This window comes from Meriones unguiculatus, chromosome 14 (genome assembly GCF_030254825.1).
Source record: "Meriones unguiculatus strain TT.TT164.6M chromosome 14, Bangor_MerUng_6.1, whole genome shotgun sequence".
Taxonomy (NCBI): Eukaryota; Metazoa; Chordata; class Mammalia; order Rodentia; family Muridae; genus Meriones; species Meriones unguiculatus.
This window is the reverse complement of record NC_083361.1, coordinates 14,770,705-14,784,321: the sequence shown is the minus strand read 5'-3', so window position 1 is coordinate 14,784,321 and position 13,617 is coordinate 14,770,705. Positions and strand designations below refer to the sequence as shown.

The 13,617-nt window shown below is 52.9% G+C and overlaps 1 protein-coding gene across 3 annotated transcripts in view; it reads right to left on the bottom strand.

Moving 5' to 3' along the window:
• Gsg1l (GSG1 like) overlaps positions 1–13,617 on the bottom strand; it is a 189,859-nt gene that overhangs the window by 69,428 nt on the left and 106,814 nt on the right. For all 3 annotated transcript variants that reach the window (XM_060366862.1, XM_060366861.1, XM_060366863.1), the window contains one exon: positions 4,006–4,158. In XM_060366862.1, coding sequence (XP_060222845.1) covers positions 4,006–4,158 — 153 coding nt within the window. The remainder of the gene's footprint in view (positions 1–4,005; positions 4,159–13,617) is intronic.

Genomic DNA, 13,617 nt, shown 5'->3' with positions numbered 1-13,617 from the left:
GCCAAGGACAAAACTCAAGGTCACGAATGGTTAGCATGAAGACTCAGAGGGGTCTGAGTCAAATGGGGCCACAGGAGTCTATCTCTCCCGTAATGCTGCCATCATGACCAACTACAATCAGTGGGCTAATTTTCATAATTGCTAATTAACCCTAATAACTAGTTTGCATAAGGGATGCCTGGCTCTGCTTTCTCATCTACCAGAGAAACATTTTGACCTTGGGCTCATCTGGCTCAGCAGATGGCGGGGCCCAACACACCCCAGGAATCAGCGCTGGCCTCTGTCCGGCCTGGCCTGCCTCTCTTCCTGGACTGCAGCAGCTCTCCCACCCAGGGGAACCCACCAACATCACCCCACCCCTCCGAGGCCCAGAGCATGCTGTACTCAAGGGGCCACCCCAACCAGCTTCCTGTGTCTTTCCGCCCACAGGTTGGACACCAGTCTTTCTTTGTAAATAGCCTTGAAGTTTGTCTCTGCCTTGCTCGGCTCTCCCCATCTCCCGAGTGAGTGTCTCTGAGAATAAATATTAAACCCTTGCTCTCTGCCACCTGCTAGTTCGGTCTTCACCACTTCACCTGGCTGCTTGCTACTTACTTCTGAATTTCTGTTTTCTGCAGATTAATTGAAAAAAAGAAAAAGAAAAAAAGAAAGAAAGAAAAGTCTTTGTCCTCCTACCCGGTCAGACCCACAGTGTGACACTGTAAAAGCAGTACAGGCCCTTTGAAACCAGTCTGAAGTGGCTTAATTCCAGTGTCACAATCAGCCAGCTGTGCCACCCAGAGCAAGTCAATTAACCTCCCTGAGCCCTGGTTGTTCAGATGTCTGGAGATGTATGGAGACAGCCAGTTTGCTCTCGGAGCTCTAGCGGTAGGCCTCCCTGCTGGGAGGAAGAATGTTTTTTTATTTTATTTTTGATGGGCAGAGGCTGCAATGAGCCTGTAGAAGAAGACAGAGTACCTCAGCCACCCCATAAGAAGCTGAGGGGGATGGCAGTACGGGCTGTGCCAGCATTTCCTCATTGCTGTAATTCCCGACCAAAGCAACTTAGAAAATGGCTTGTTTTTTGGGGCTCACAGTTCTAGGGTACAATCTATCATGGATGCCCAGTGCAAGGCAGCGTCAGCATCAGGAGGCAGAGGGAGACATGTAGGGCCCAGCTGCCTTTCTCCTTTCTGTGCAAGCCCAGCCCATGGAACGACACCGGCCACAGTGAAGATGGGTCCTCCTCCGTTAGCCCAGCCTAAACTCCCTCACAGACGTGCTCAGAGCCTTGTCTCCTAGGTGATTCTAAATCCTGTCCAGTTGACAATATTAATCGTTACAGCTGCTTTGCCTGACAACTGACACGTACTTGTTTGGACTGAAGAAGGTAGAGAGGAGGGCTGGAGGCTTTGGGGCAGTGGGATGGGTGCCTGGATGAGGGGCAGAGGGAAAGGAAGAGAGGAGGCTGCTGGCAAGAATAGGGAGCCAGTGTGCTGCATGCAGAGCATGCCCAGCCCCCTCCAGCTCTCTGACCTCTCCCTCTTGGTCCCCCCCATCTTCTTAGTCACCCCATTGCTCAGCCTGTCTAAAAGCAAGGGCCAGCGAGGGAGGACCTCTGCAAAACTGGGTCAGGGGCTCCCTGGCCATTTAGAGCTGTGGACCCCTTCTCAGAATAATCTTTTCAGCTGCATAAAATAAACGCGTGCGGTTACAAAGGGAGCCGGTGGTGGGAACTACATTTAGCAAAGCACCCGGCCTCTTCATGGGGGAACACGCACGCCATTTTGCGAGCATGTTAAACACGATTTGGTGGATGCCTAATAAATGCCCTGCTCCGGATTCTGCCCACCTGCGGCAGTCGCCGTGGGATGCGGGAAGGATGGATGCCGCAGGTCACTGCGTCCCGGCGCCTGCCCCATCACCACGGTGGGAGGAAATGACGAGTGACATTTACAAGCTGCAGCTATAAGGGTATAAATTGTTTTTCCAAACCGGTTCACGGACTCTGATTTCTGTGGACCCCAAGGCCTGGCTTTGCCTCTCTGCCATTCCCTGACTGGCTGCGCCTCCACCAGCTCAGAGTCCTGGGGGCCTCACCTTCTGCATGGAGGGGTGCCCGTTTTAATCTCCTGTGCCCACTATTTCCCACCTTAACTACCACACTGCCTCCCTGGCTTTCTGTGCCTCTGCCCCCCCAAACCTCGCCCATCCCCGGGCACCTGGTAGTTAGGACTTCATATGTGCTTTGTAATCACTACCACTGAGCTGTATCCCAGCTCTCCTTTTAATCTTTAATCGCTACGTCACCCCACCGGTCTTGAACTCAGTCTGTAGCCCAGGCTAGTCTTGGTCCTTGTGATCCTCCTGTCTCCTGGCCTCCACGGGATGACCCACCTGTACTCAGCTCCCTGGTGCCACTCTGCTCGGTTCTATCCAGGCTCCACCCTGAACCCAGAACTCACCCCCACGTGCAAAGCTGATTCTGTTCTGTCCTCCTCCCCTTGCTTTGAACTGCTCGCTGACTCCCCGCCGCTTGCAGGATGAACTTAGGAGGCCTGTGACCACCAGCAAGGTCCTCACCCACCTCCTGCCCCGTCCCGCCATCTGAATAGCTGAAGCACCCAGGATTACACTCCTCCCGACCCGTTTGCCTGTGCTCCCTCCCCTCCCCCCAGTTTCCTGCCAAGGACACAGACCGGCTCCCAGGTTCACATGTGGCTGACTCCTCCACACCTCAGTTTATCACCACACTCCCTGCACAGGTGTGGACGTTCCTCCTGCCTGGGACGGAGAAGAGCCCAGGCCACATTACGGTAAGCTCACATCTTTCTACATTACAACGCAGCACGCTTCGCAAGAGCAAGTTCTTTTCCTTCGCCCCCCCTCCCCCCAAACTCAGGCCAGTGGCTGGAGCGCAGCAGACCTTCAGTGGATGCTGACAGAGTAAAGGAATGAAAGACAGAAGCAAAGGGCAGGAGGGGGTCTCAGTCTAGAGCAGCAGGGAACTGGATGCAGCCAGGTGCTGCGCTACTATTGCTCAACCTTTGTCCCTTGCGTTAGGCTCCCTGGGTCCTCTCAGCACATTTGATCTGGGGAGCAGGCTGTGTAACGCGTTGACTCCAGCTCTCCGTTCTTTTGAGAAATCCCTCTGGTTTCTACCCACGCCTCAATAGGAGGTGGTCTCGTCCCTCGTCAAAGGTCCCACTATTCCGTTTCATTCACAGATCTTCCAGCACGTGAAGAACGGGATGGTAAGGCTTACAGAAATTCAATTTGCATGTGGCTTTTTAGGGGCATGTGGCTCAGAGGCCAGCCAGCATCAGAGCCAGCACCTCAATGTCCTTCTAGGCCACTCCCTTCTCAGCCCTCTGGGACTCGGGTGTGGAGATACCATTGCTAGCCACCTGGCCACTGGGGTCAGCTGTCTTTTGTTGGTGTGCTCTTTCTCAATCTGAGTCCTACTGGGGATGGGCTTCTTCCTCAGCACCTCCTTAGGAAGAGGCCTAAAGTGGGGGAGAAGTCTTCACTTCGAATGGACCACGATTTCCTTCTTTCCTCTCTCCCTCCTTCTCTCTTCCTACCCTTCTTCTCTTCCTGGCCTCCGCTGCTAGGGATGGAACTTGGGTCTTCATGCATGTGATGCGTGTGCTCTGTCACGAAACAAAGACCTCTCCAGAAGGAGTCCTCCCCTGTAGCCCTGTGAGAGCCCCACCCCATGCACCCCTCCCTATCCCCTCCCCGTCTCATGCCCAAATCCAATGCACAGCCCCGCTGTACCTCACACTCACGCTAAGCACCACACAGCTGGCCCTAGCTGTGTGCGCGTCACTATAAAGCCCGAACCTTGTGGTACCCAGCACGCTGTGGACATTAATAAATGGTAGGTTTGGCCTCGGAGGGGACTCGATAGCCTGCACTCTTCCATTCTCAGAGAACGTACCCAGGCTCGGATGTAGAGCATCCCCTGGTGCTGAGCACACAAAGGTGAGCAGGTACCCACCCACGCGGCTGCCCGAGCCTTACCTGAGAGCACCGTGAAGACCGCAGCAAAGGCATTGAGCTTGAGCCCGTCGATGACACTGCTGGAGTGAAAAAGCTCAAGACACATGAGGCTGAAGCCGACCACCAGCAGGAGGATGTAGAGCACCTCGGAGACCACCGACAGCCACAGCACCCCTGGAGAGGGAGGCAGGAGCCGGTGAGAGCCTGACCACCCCACCAGGCCAGCACCACCCACTGGGAACAGCCGGTCACTGTAAACCCAGGCTCAGCTCTAGGTTTGTCAGAACTGTGGCGCCCCGGGAGACCGGTGTGGGAGGGGCTGACGCTGCAGGTATAGAGCAGAGCCACAGGAGGTGCCTTTACTGGGCCCTTTCATCCCAGCCCAGAGGGCCACCCGCCTCCAGACTCCAGACATGGGCAAAAGTCCTATTGCTAAGTGTGCTGGGGTGACTAAGTCTCTGTCACCTGAGCTACAATCATCCCGAATCCCATTACCTGACCTTGAGCCTTGCCTATGCCTTTGCCTGCCCTGCGCTCTCCCTTGCACACAGCCCTGCATTTTTCTAGAAACCACCATGGCCAGGTCCATGGCTCTGGCCTGTGATTCTCCCAGGAGCTGCCATGCTTTGCTGTGAACTTGCTATCATGGACACAAATAATTGATCGTTGACCTAGAACTGAGCTGTCCTTCTCTAGGACTCTGAGCATGCCACTGAGGTGGACCAAGAGGGAAACTCACAGGGTTCCACAGAGAAAAATCACCTGGTTCCAGCCCTTCCCAAAGGGCGTTGCCCCTCAGCCCTTCTAGTGGTTTGGTATGTCTTCTGGATTGCCACAGTTTCTTGTATCAACCAACCTTGGGCTGCTAGCGTTGCTACAGTTTAGGGACGGCTGCTGTCTCCCTGTCCCACATTGTCACTCCTCTTCTTCCTGTATGCCTTTCCCTTCCACAGCACCTGCTCTCTTCCTGTCTACCTGGTTCCCTTATAGACCCTCATCCTGGTACCATGTCTTGAGCATGAAGTTCATATCTAGCCAGTCCAAGCTCCTTGCCACCCCGACTCAGGACTCAGGAACAGACCTCTGTGCCTCAGTTTATTCTTCTGTAACGTGGGGGTAGGGGTAATACCTGGAGCTGTGCTGTCAGCACTGGGGAGAAACAGTTGCTTGGTACTGTGTAAGACTCTAGTTAGCCCACTGAGGGGCCTGGTCACTGGCCTACTGATATCGTTACGTGGAGGGGAGGTGCTGACTTGTGGGAATGGAGCCCAGGGCCTTCTGACTGAGACCAAGACTAAAGGTGAAGTCAGTGGGAGAGAAACGTACGTGGGGGTCCATGGTAGGAATGGAGACCCAACCAACATGTGTTTCCGTCCAAGCTACACTGATGTGTTAGAGGATTATGCGTTAAGCCCGGCAGGTTGGAGGTGGACCCAAGACCATTTGGTTCTGTGAGAGCTGGCCCCAAGAGCCGCTGAAAAAAAAAAAAAAAAAGACCTGGCTCAAGGTTGGGAAGATGAGGATGGTGAACACTAACTGTCAACTTGACACCATCGGGAGCCACGTGGGCAGAGCCTCAATGAGGAACTGCCGAGATTGGGTTGGTCCGAGGTATGCCCAGGAGGGATTTTTCTTAAATATGTCAATTGAGATGAGAGGAGTGGCCTGAAAGCGGACGGCACCATTGCTTGGGTTTGGGTCCTGAAGCGTGCGAGCAGAGAAAGAGAGCTGCATGCATGCGTTCGCTCTCTCTCTGTTCTTGACTGTGCATGTGACTGGCTGCTTCCCATTCCTGCCTCCAAGAATGGCAGAGCAGGGTTGTGAAGGGATTGATCCTGGAGGGACCAGCTGTTCTGTCATTGCCCAGAAACTCCTGGGAAACCAAGGGGCCCGGGACCAAGTCCAGGCTGTTTCACTGGCCAAGAACCTTGGTGATCTCTTCTGTGGAATGGGTGTCTGGGAGGAGGATCCAGGAGGTGACTAGTTCCAAGAACATTAGTCACTGCAGACCTTTATTAAGGAAACGCCCCCGAGAGACATGGGTAAGAGATGTGGGGATGCAGGAAGGACAAGAGGGTAGGGGCTCAGGAAGCCATATCTCAGAGTGCCTCAAACAGGGCCTCAGTGAAGTCCTCACTGGTCAACTTGGCTGGAGGGCACAGAGGGAAATGCGTGTTCTGATGGGTGGACAGAAATGGCTCCGGGTGTCTTAAAGCCTTCCACAGGCATTGGGAGATTGGTGGGACACCGGGGTCCCTTACCGCTGGCTCTGTAAAGAAACACTTCTTGTCCGCTTTTATTATGACTTGTTGTCACTCTTAGCACGACAACTACAACTTCTGCTATTATTTTGCTTGTGTTTCTGAGATAAGGTCTCACGGTTATAACTCAGGCTGGCTCCAAGGTGCTGGGATTACAGTAGTGTGTCACCATGCCCAGCCTGCTGTTGTTCTTAGCTCCTTTGGGTTAGAAGGGAGGAGCCTTCATGCATGTGCTTCGTGAGAAGATAAGAAGTTGGATCTAGCCAATCACTCCAGCGTAGTTCTTCACCCTCAGCACCCCAACCTCATGCCCTAGACCCGGGAGTGTTCCATGCCGACAAGTGTGTCTGACTGCCTAGTGATGCCCTGGCTACCGGTACCCACTCTGCCCTCCCATCACAGTGCCTCCTATGTTTGTGCAGAGTCTTGCCACCCCTCAAGGACCCTCTCTGGCTCATTTTTTTGTGGTGGTTGATCCTGATCTTCCATCAGAGCTGAAACCAAGTCAGTGGTCCCGGTAGCATCTTGACCAGCCATAGAGGGGCACTGGAACTAGCGATGGGCCTGCAGAATCTTGGGCCCCACCTGATACCACGGGACTGGGCAGCGTGTGCTATAAACTGCTGCAGCCGCCGTGGAAATCACTGTGGAAAGCTACGTGACCCAGATCTGCCAGTCCTGGGCACATCCAAAGGACTTCAGCTCAGCGACACCTGCACACCAGTCTCTCCTGCTCCTCTAATCACAGTAGATAAATAGGTCTGGCCTAGATGCCCATCAACAGCAGATAAGGAAAATGCCGTATAAGCGAGGTGGAGTATTATTTAGCCATCAAGAAGGAAACGACATCATTTTTAGGGAAACAGAACTGGAGTCATCATGTTAAGTGAAACAAGGCAGACTCGGAAAGGCAAAGCACATTTTTCTTCTCATTATCAGAATCTCTATTCAAATTAAAAGAGAGGGGAGACTTCGGGGGGTACCAGTAGGAGAGGGAGGATAAGAGAAGGATGAATTTGATAGAAATACATTATTTACATGTGTAAATGTCATCGTGAAGTCTTTAAAAAACACACACACACAATAAACTCTAATTAACACACAGAGAGACAAGAAAGGCACACGGGCTGACAGTGGAGCCTTTTCTGACTTTAATGGGTCTGCTGACGATGTGGTTACATGCTCAGGCTCAGACCTTCCAATCTTCCTTCCCAACATACATATGGGAAAGGGAGCTGACTTCGGTAAACATAAGCCCGTGCTGGGAAGGCAAGTGTTGGTGTCTGGAGGATGCAGAGCAGACGGTTGGGGATAATGAAGCAGGCGGCACACAGCGTGCACGCTGCTGCCCGGGGACTGAGGAGAAGGGAGCAGCAGCCTCCAGCGGAGCTGTGCCTTGCTTGCGGGGGGAGGGGCCGTAATCAAAGGCAGGAGGGAGGCCAGTCTCCGAACTCACCGCTAATGGCTAGATTCGCGGCAGAGAGCGGGTGACCTTCAGGGGCAGAAGAAATGGAAAGATTTCTCATCAGGTGGGGCTGGGCTGGCAGTTAATCCTGTTAGCTGCACTTTTTGCCTCTTTAAAAAACAGCGTGGTGAGGTCAACTCTGACCCGCCACTGATGGGATTGATGGGTTCGCAGGCCCGATTTCCCTTCCTTGCAGGCCCTTCCCAGCTGAGAGTCGTCACCAGGGCTGGCTCCTCACTGTGCTCAGAGACACCTGGGGGAATCAAGCCTCGGCCTCCTGTGACCTTGAGGGCCAGCTCACCTCTGTCCCTCGCTGCCCTCATTTGAGAAGTGGGCAGGGTAGACATGGAGCAAGAATGACAGACGGTGCAGGAGCACGCCCCTGTGGGTGCCCTGGGCTTGATGCTGGGGTGAGTGTGTGTGTGTGTGTGTGTGTGTGTGTGTGTGTGTGTGTGTGTACACACTTAGCCATGCAGGCTTGTCAGGCGTGACCTCTAGGAGATGCCCTAGAAAGGCTTGTTTTCACAGCAAACGTGTTTTTTTAGTAGAGTTCACACTAAATAACAACGGAAGTCCAGCAGGTGGCTGGGTGGGGTCACTTACGCCTCTAACCCCCGGTACTTGGGGGTAGGGAGGCAGGAGGATCAGAAGCTCAAGGTCATCCTCTGCTACATACCTCGTTCAAGACTAACTTGAGATACACAAGACTCTACCTAAAATATAATTAACTAGTTAATAATGAAAAGGCGCAGTGAAAGAGCCTGCCCCTAAAGTAAAGGTGAGGATCGGTAGAGGAAGACACTCAACACGCCCCTTTCTGCCCCTGCATTTGCATGCATGAGTGTTTGCACCTACAGCCCCCAGAGCACCACACAGGAGGAAAGTATACATAGCAGACATTTAATCACCACATATGCACCGCATGAACACGGAAAACATAGAAGAGTAGACACACGAATGCCTTCATATGTGCCCCGCACACACGAAGACTACAGCATACACTAGACACGTTAAGTGAGCGACTGTCATTCTCAAATATGACATGCCAAATGTAATTGGACATTCTCTGCCTCCATATTACTGTCAGCGTGCTGGATTTGTTCGAGTCAGCGTTACCACAGGCAGGAGAGTCAAGTTTTGTGCTGTTAGGACAGGGACAGGAATCTCCATGTCTGTGCTAGGTTGTATTACCCAGGTTGATGAGGCCCAGTGAGGTGGCTGCTGATCATTCATAGGTGGGTGGCCTGGTGGAGGGGGAGGCTGAGGCTGGGCTGGTAGCCATCACCAGGTGGAGCCACAGCTCCCGGACCATGCATGAAAATCGGGTCAGAACTATCATCAACGCCAAGACAGAGAAGTGTGGACGGTGCCCGGAGAACCTTGGCGGTGACACGCCCGGACTGGGTCCCAGGGTTTTCACCTGAAAGTGGGGTCTCTGCACCCACTTCCTGGCCTGCTGTAAGGATTGGGTAGCTCACTGGTGAGTCAGGTGCTAGCTCCTCTCTGTCTGCACGTGCTGTGTAAAGCCTTAGCTGTTCTGTGTTCTGACTATGATCCTAGCGCTCCTTGCCTGATGTCACCGAGGGGACCCCACGGTCTGGGACAACAGCCTATCACCCTTGGACAGATCCCCCTCAGGAGTTTCAGAGGAGAACAGTTGCAAAGTCAGGGGAAACCAAGATATGATGGTGTTTCGGGGGGGGAGGGGTAGAAACAAATCTTTTTTTTCATCAGTTTAATACGTTGGATCAATAAGTCACAGCACGGTGGCTGTGAGCTGAGTTGGGCAGCCCGCCCTGGCACTGAGCATGTTAAATCATGTAAATGACACGAGCCAGTCTGCCGGGGCTGAGAATGGCTCGGTGACAGCTGCTGCTTATGAAATGTCAGCGTGGGGAGATCGGTGACCAGAAGGTGTGGGCTGCCCGGAAAAGGCCAGAGGCCTCGCAGAAGCAGGAGGGGGCTGTCTGGAGTCACGGAGCCCTCAGCCTGCCTGCAGAGGAGAGGCTCCCTGTCCCTGGCGAGCTGGGATGTGCTGTCTCAGGGCGATACAGAGGCAGAGGAGGGCTGGGGGGGGGGCTTACTGCACCCCCTGAGCCACTTCCTGTCACATAATGGGAACACTCAAGAGCAGGGGCGCTGTATCAGCAGACAAGAGACAGGAGTTTGGAGAAAAGGGGTGTCCGGAAGGGGAAACTATAGACAGACCGACAGACCTAGTCCTGTTGCTAGCATCCCCCTAGTCGGAGCCCTGAAGCAGGGCTCAAAGGTCCATCTGCGGCTTGGCACCTCAGTTTCCCCTTTGGGAAAGTCAAGGAATTCTCACACAAGTTGCCAGCAGACAGAATCCAACCAGCAGAAGTATCTTGTCTGGCCCACACAATATTTTTAAAAATATCCGCATTCATTGTCAACATTTAAAAATAGGTAGTGCCTCACCAAACTCCAGTTTTCTGAAGTTCATTTGCAAATTGGGTGGGTGTGGCATAATGAGCCTGAGTCCCCACATGGCCACAGAGGTTGGGCTAAGTTAAGCCAGGGCTACCTCCCAACGGGGTACACACCGTCCGGGTGGCACAGACCCCACCTGGCATCCCAGCCCTTCATGGTTTCTCCCCTGAGTTTCCAGGCCGCATGACAGGGTCTTAAAGCCATTTCTGTCCCTGATGCTACAGGGACACAGGTGTTTGTTTTCTTTCTCTATGTGATAATCATTTGGTTGATAACTGAGTCTCCCTAGATAGCCCAGGCTGCCTTGAATCTTTGAACTTCCTGCTTCAGGCCTCCCAAACTCCGTGGTTGCAAATGTGTGGCCCCGACTCCCGGCTATGGTTGCAGCATTCCAAGGTTCCGGGTGGCGCCAAGACCGCATGCTGGAGACAGCCGTAGCACTTGTACCACCAGCTTTCTCTAAGGCAGGGTCGTGGCAGCCACGCAGAGTGGCAGAATTAACTAGAAGAAAAGGCCTTTGGCTCAGGTTCCTGGGTTGGCTTATGAGAGCCAAGTATGTGTAACGGGAGTGGTCTTGTCCATACTTCATGGACTGAGGTTGAAAGGTCCCCAACAGGCTTCAGTAGCTGAAAAATCACTTAGTCCCCAGTGGATGGTGCTGTTTGGGGTCTGGCTGAAGCAGGTCACTAAAGGTGGGCCTAGAAGGACACACATACCCTCCTCATGCCTGGCAGCACAGAAAGCTACCCTGTCCCCACCCTGCCATCCCAACCATGAACACAGAGGCCTTCTAAAACTATTCTCCTAAACTGCTCTGCCAGTCATGTTTTCCTGTGGCCAGAGGCGTAACTCCCACGCCCCATCGCATCCTGTAGTCTTTCTACAGACGCCCAGAGACAGTGAGTGAGTTGCCCAGCGTCACAATGATCTGAATTCTCTTAACAACTCTGGACGTCTTCTAGACTTTGACTCGGGGTCACAGTGGACATTCTCAGCGGCTGCTCTGTGGGACATAGCAGGGCACTTGGAGTGGAATCCCAGGGTCAGCAGCCAGGTTCTGGAGAACATGAAACCTGGCTGTTTCCTGCAGGGACCTAGTTTTTCTAGAACCGTCCTTTGATATGCCACATGGCAAAGTACATCAGGACCTCAGCCTGTCCAGGAGCTCTGGAATGCTCAGGATGTATTCCCGCCCAGGCGGCAATGGGCCTGGCTCCCCAGCTGGCTGAGAGGCACAATCAAGAGCCAACAGAGAGAGATCTGGGGCAACAGGTTCAATTGTATTAGTGGGGCACTTAGTGCCCGAGCCAAGTGAGACCCAAGCATTGATGCTCACCTCCAGCCCCGTTCTCACGAAAAAATGTCCCCGTCCTAACCCCCAGGCCTGCGCCCACTGTGCATGGCAATGGACCTCTCAGAAGTGATTAAAAGCTTAAGACAGGGATAGTGTGGTTATAGGGTCCACAAGTGTCATCACTAGGGGGACCTACACGAGTGAAATGAAGATGCTACATCAGAAGCAGGGCTTAGAGAGGCATGAACCAAGGGTCCCAATCTTTTTTTATAATGAAATGAGGCAGAAAGAAAGTCAGGTTCTCAGAAACATCAAGAAAGTAGCGCATAGGACTTGGGGGTGGGGCTTACTTGTAGAGCACTTGCCTAGCTTGAGCAAAACCCTGGCTTCTATCTCCCAGCATCATGAAGTTTCCAGAAAGCAATCCAACCCTTGTAACAGACACTCTGACTTCACACTATGAACCTCATCAGTAGATAAATCCATGTTGTTTTAAGCCTCCAGGTTCCTTCAAAGTCACCTCCTGCAAGAAGTCTGTCCTGGGGGGCTGGAGAGATGGCTCAGAGGTCAAGAGCATTGGCTGCTCTTCCAAAGGCTCTGAGTTCAATTCCCAGCAACCGCACGGTGGCTCATAGCCATCGATCTAGTGCCCTCTTCTGGAGCGCAAGTGTACATGCAGGCAGAACACTGCATACATAATAAATAAATAAATCCTAAAAAAAAAAAAAAAAATGTCTTTCCTGACCACCCCAGCCTCAGCAGTGGTCCCATGGAGACCCCCAAAATATGTGTCATGACCCTTCCTCTTGGTGTCTCCTGGAGGGAAAGAACCTGAACCTGGATCAAGACCTTTGCAATTGGCTTTGATCTTTCCTGACCTCTTTGAGCCTTACAGTACATGGGAGGTCTTCACTCCCTCAGCAATGACCACTCAACAAACTGGTTTGTCTCTGACAAAGCTATCTTTCCTCAGAGCTCAGAGGCCACTGTCCCTGTCAATTCTAAACCATCTCCGGCAGATGTGCCCTTTAGATGGGGCTCCGCTGGAAGCTGAGGACAGCCGCAGAACATCTGAGACATGTCACAATGACCTTGTCTCTAGCGCCAGGGAACAGGAACTGCTCATTCTCTTCAGGACCCAGAATCTAACTTTGGGAACACATTATGGCCTCACGTGCTAGGACTGGAGGGGGGGAAGGGAGGAAGGCTGGAGATTACAAGGCCACGGCTGAGCTCTGACCCTGCAGACAGGTCTGGCTAAGCTGCCTGCCTCCCAGCCTCCCTTTTCTGTCTGTACCTTGTAGGCAAATGGGACAGAGGCAGGCAGAGAGGTTTCAAAAAGTCCTGTGGACAGGCCTTTGGGCTTGTGTGCCTTTGTGCTCTTTCCCTCGTGTCTCCTGCTCTTTCCTTTTTGTCCTTTATGTGCCCTTTCTGTCTCTCTCAATTTATATCTCTCCTTTCTGTCTCTTTCCAGCCACCTACGATATTCTTGTATTTTTAATTCAATACCATGTTTGTGTTTTTAAAGAATCAAGATTCTTTTTGAGACTCGGCCAGGCCAGGAACCACATTCCTACTTGTGAGCAGTGGCCACGGCTGAGTGGCCCACACTGTGAACAGACAGGTCATTCTGAGTGGCAGCTGGAGGAAGGAGAGAGAGAGAGACAGAGACAGAGACAGACAGAGACAGATACACATACACAGAGAGAAAGAGACAGAGAGAGACATACACAGAGAGGAAGGGAGAAAGGAGAGAGAGCAGGTATGTACAGTCAGTGACGGAGGTCAGAGGCACTCAGGGAGTGGAAGAGGAGGTAAGAAGGGCATGATGGGAAACTCCCTGCACCTCCTAGACACCAGCTGATTCCATGCCACCCGCTGCAGGTCTAGAGCTGTGGGGCTGATACTGGGGTGGAGGGAGGGAAATCTTCCCCTGTCCTGGTTGGTGTTTGTTGTTTTGTTTGTTTTTGTCAACTTGACAAAAGCCAAAGTTACCTAGGAAGAGGAACCCTCATTGAGAAAATGACTCCATGAGACTGGCAAGTCTACGGAGCATCTTCACATCCCTGTGTGATGCGAGAGGACTCGAAGGGCCCCGTGTACAGCGGTCAGTGCTAACCCTGGGCAGGTGGTCCTGGGCTGAGCCACCCATGGGGACCAGT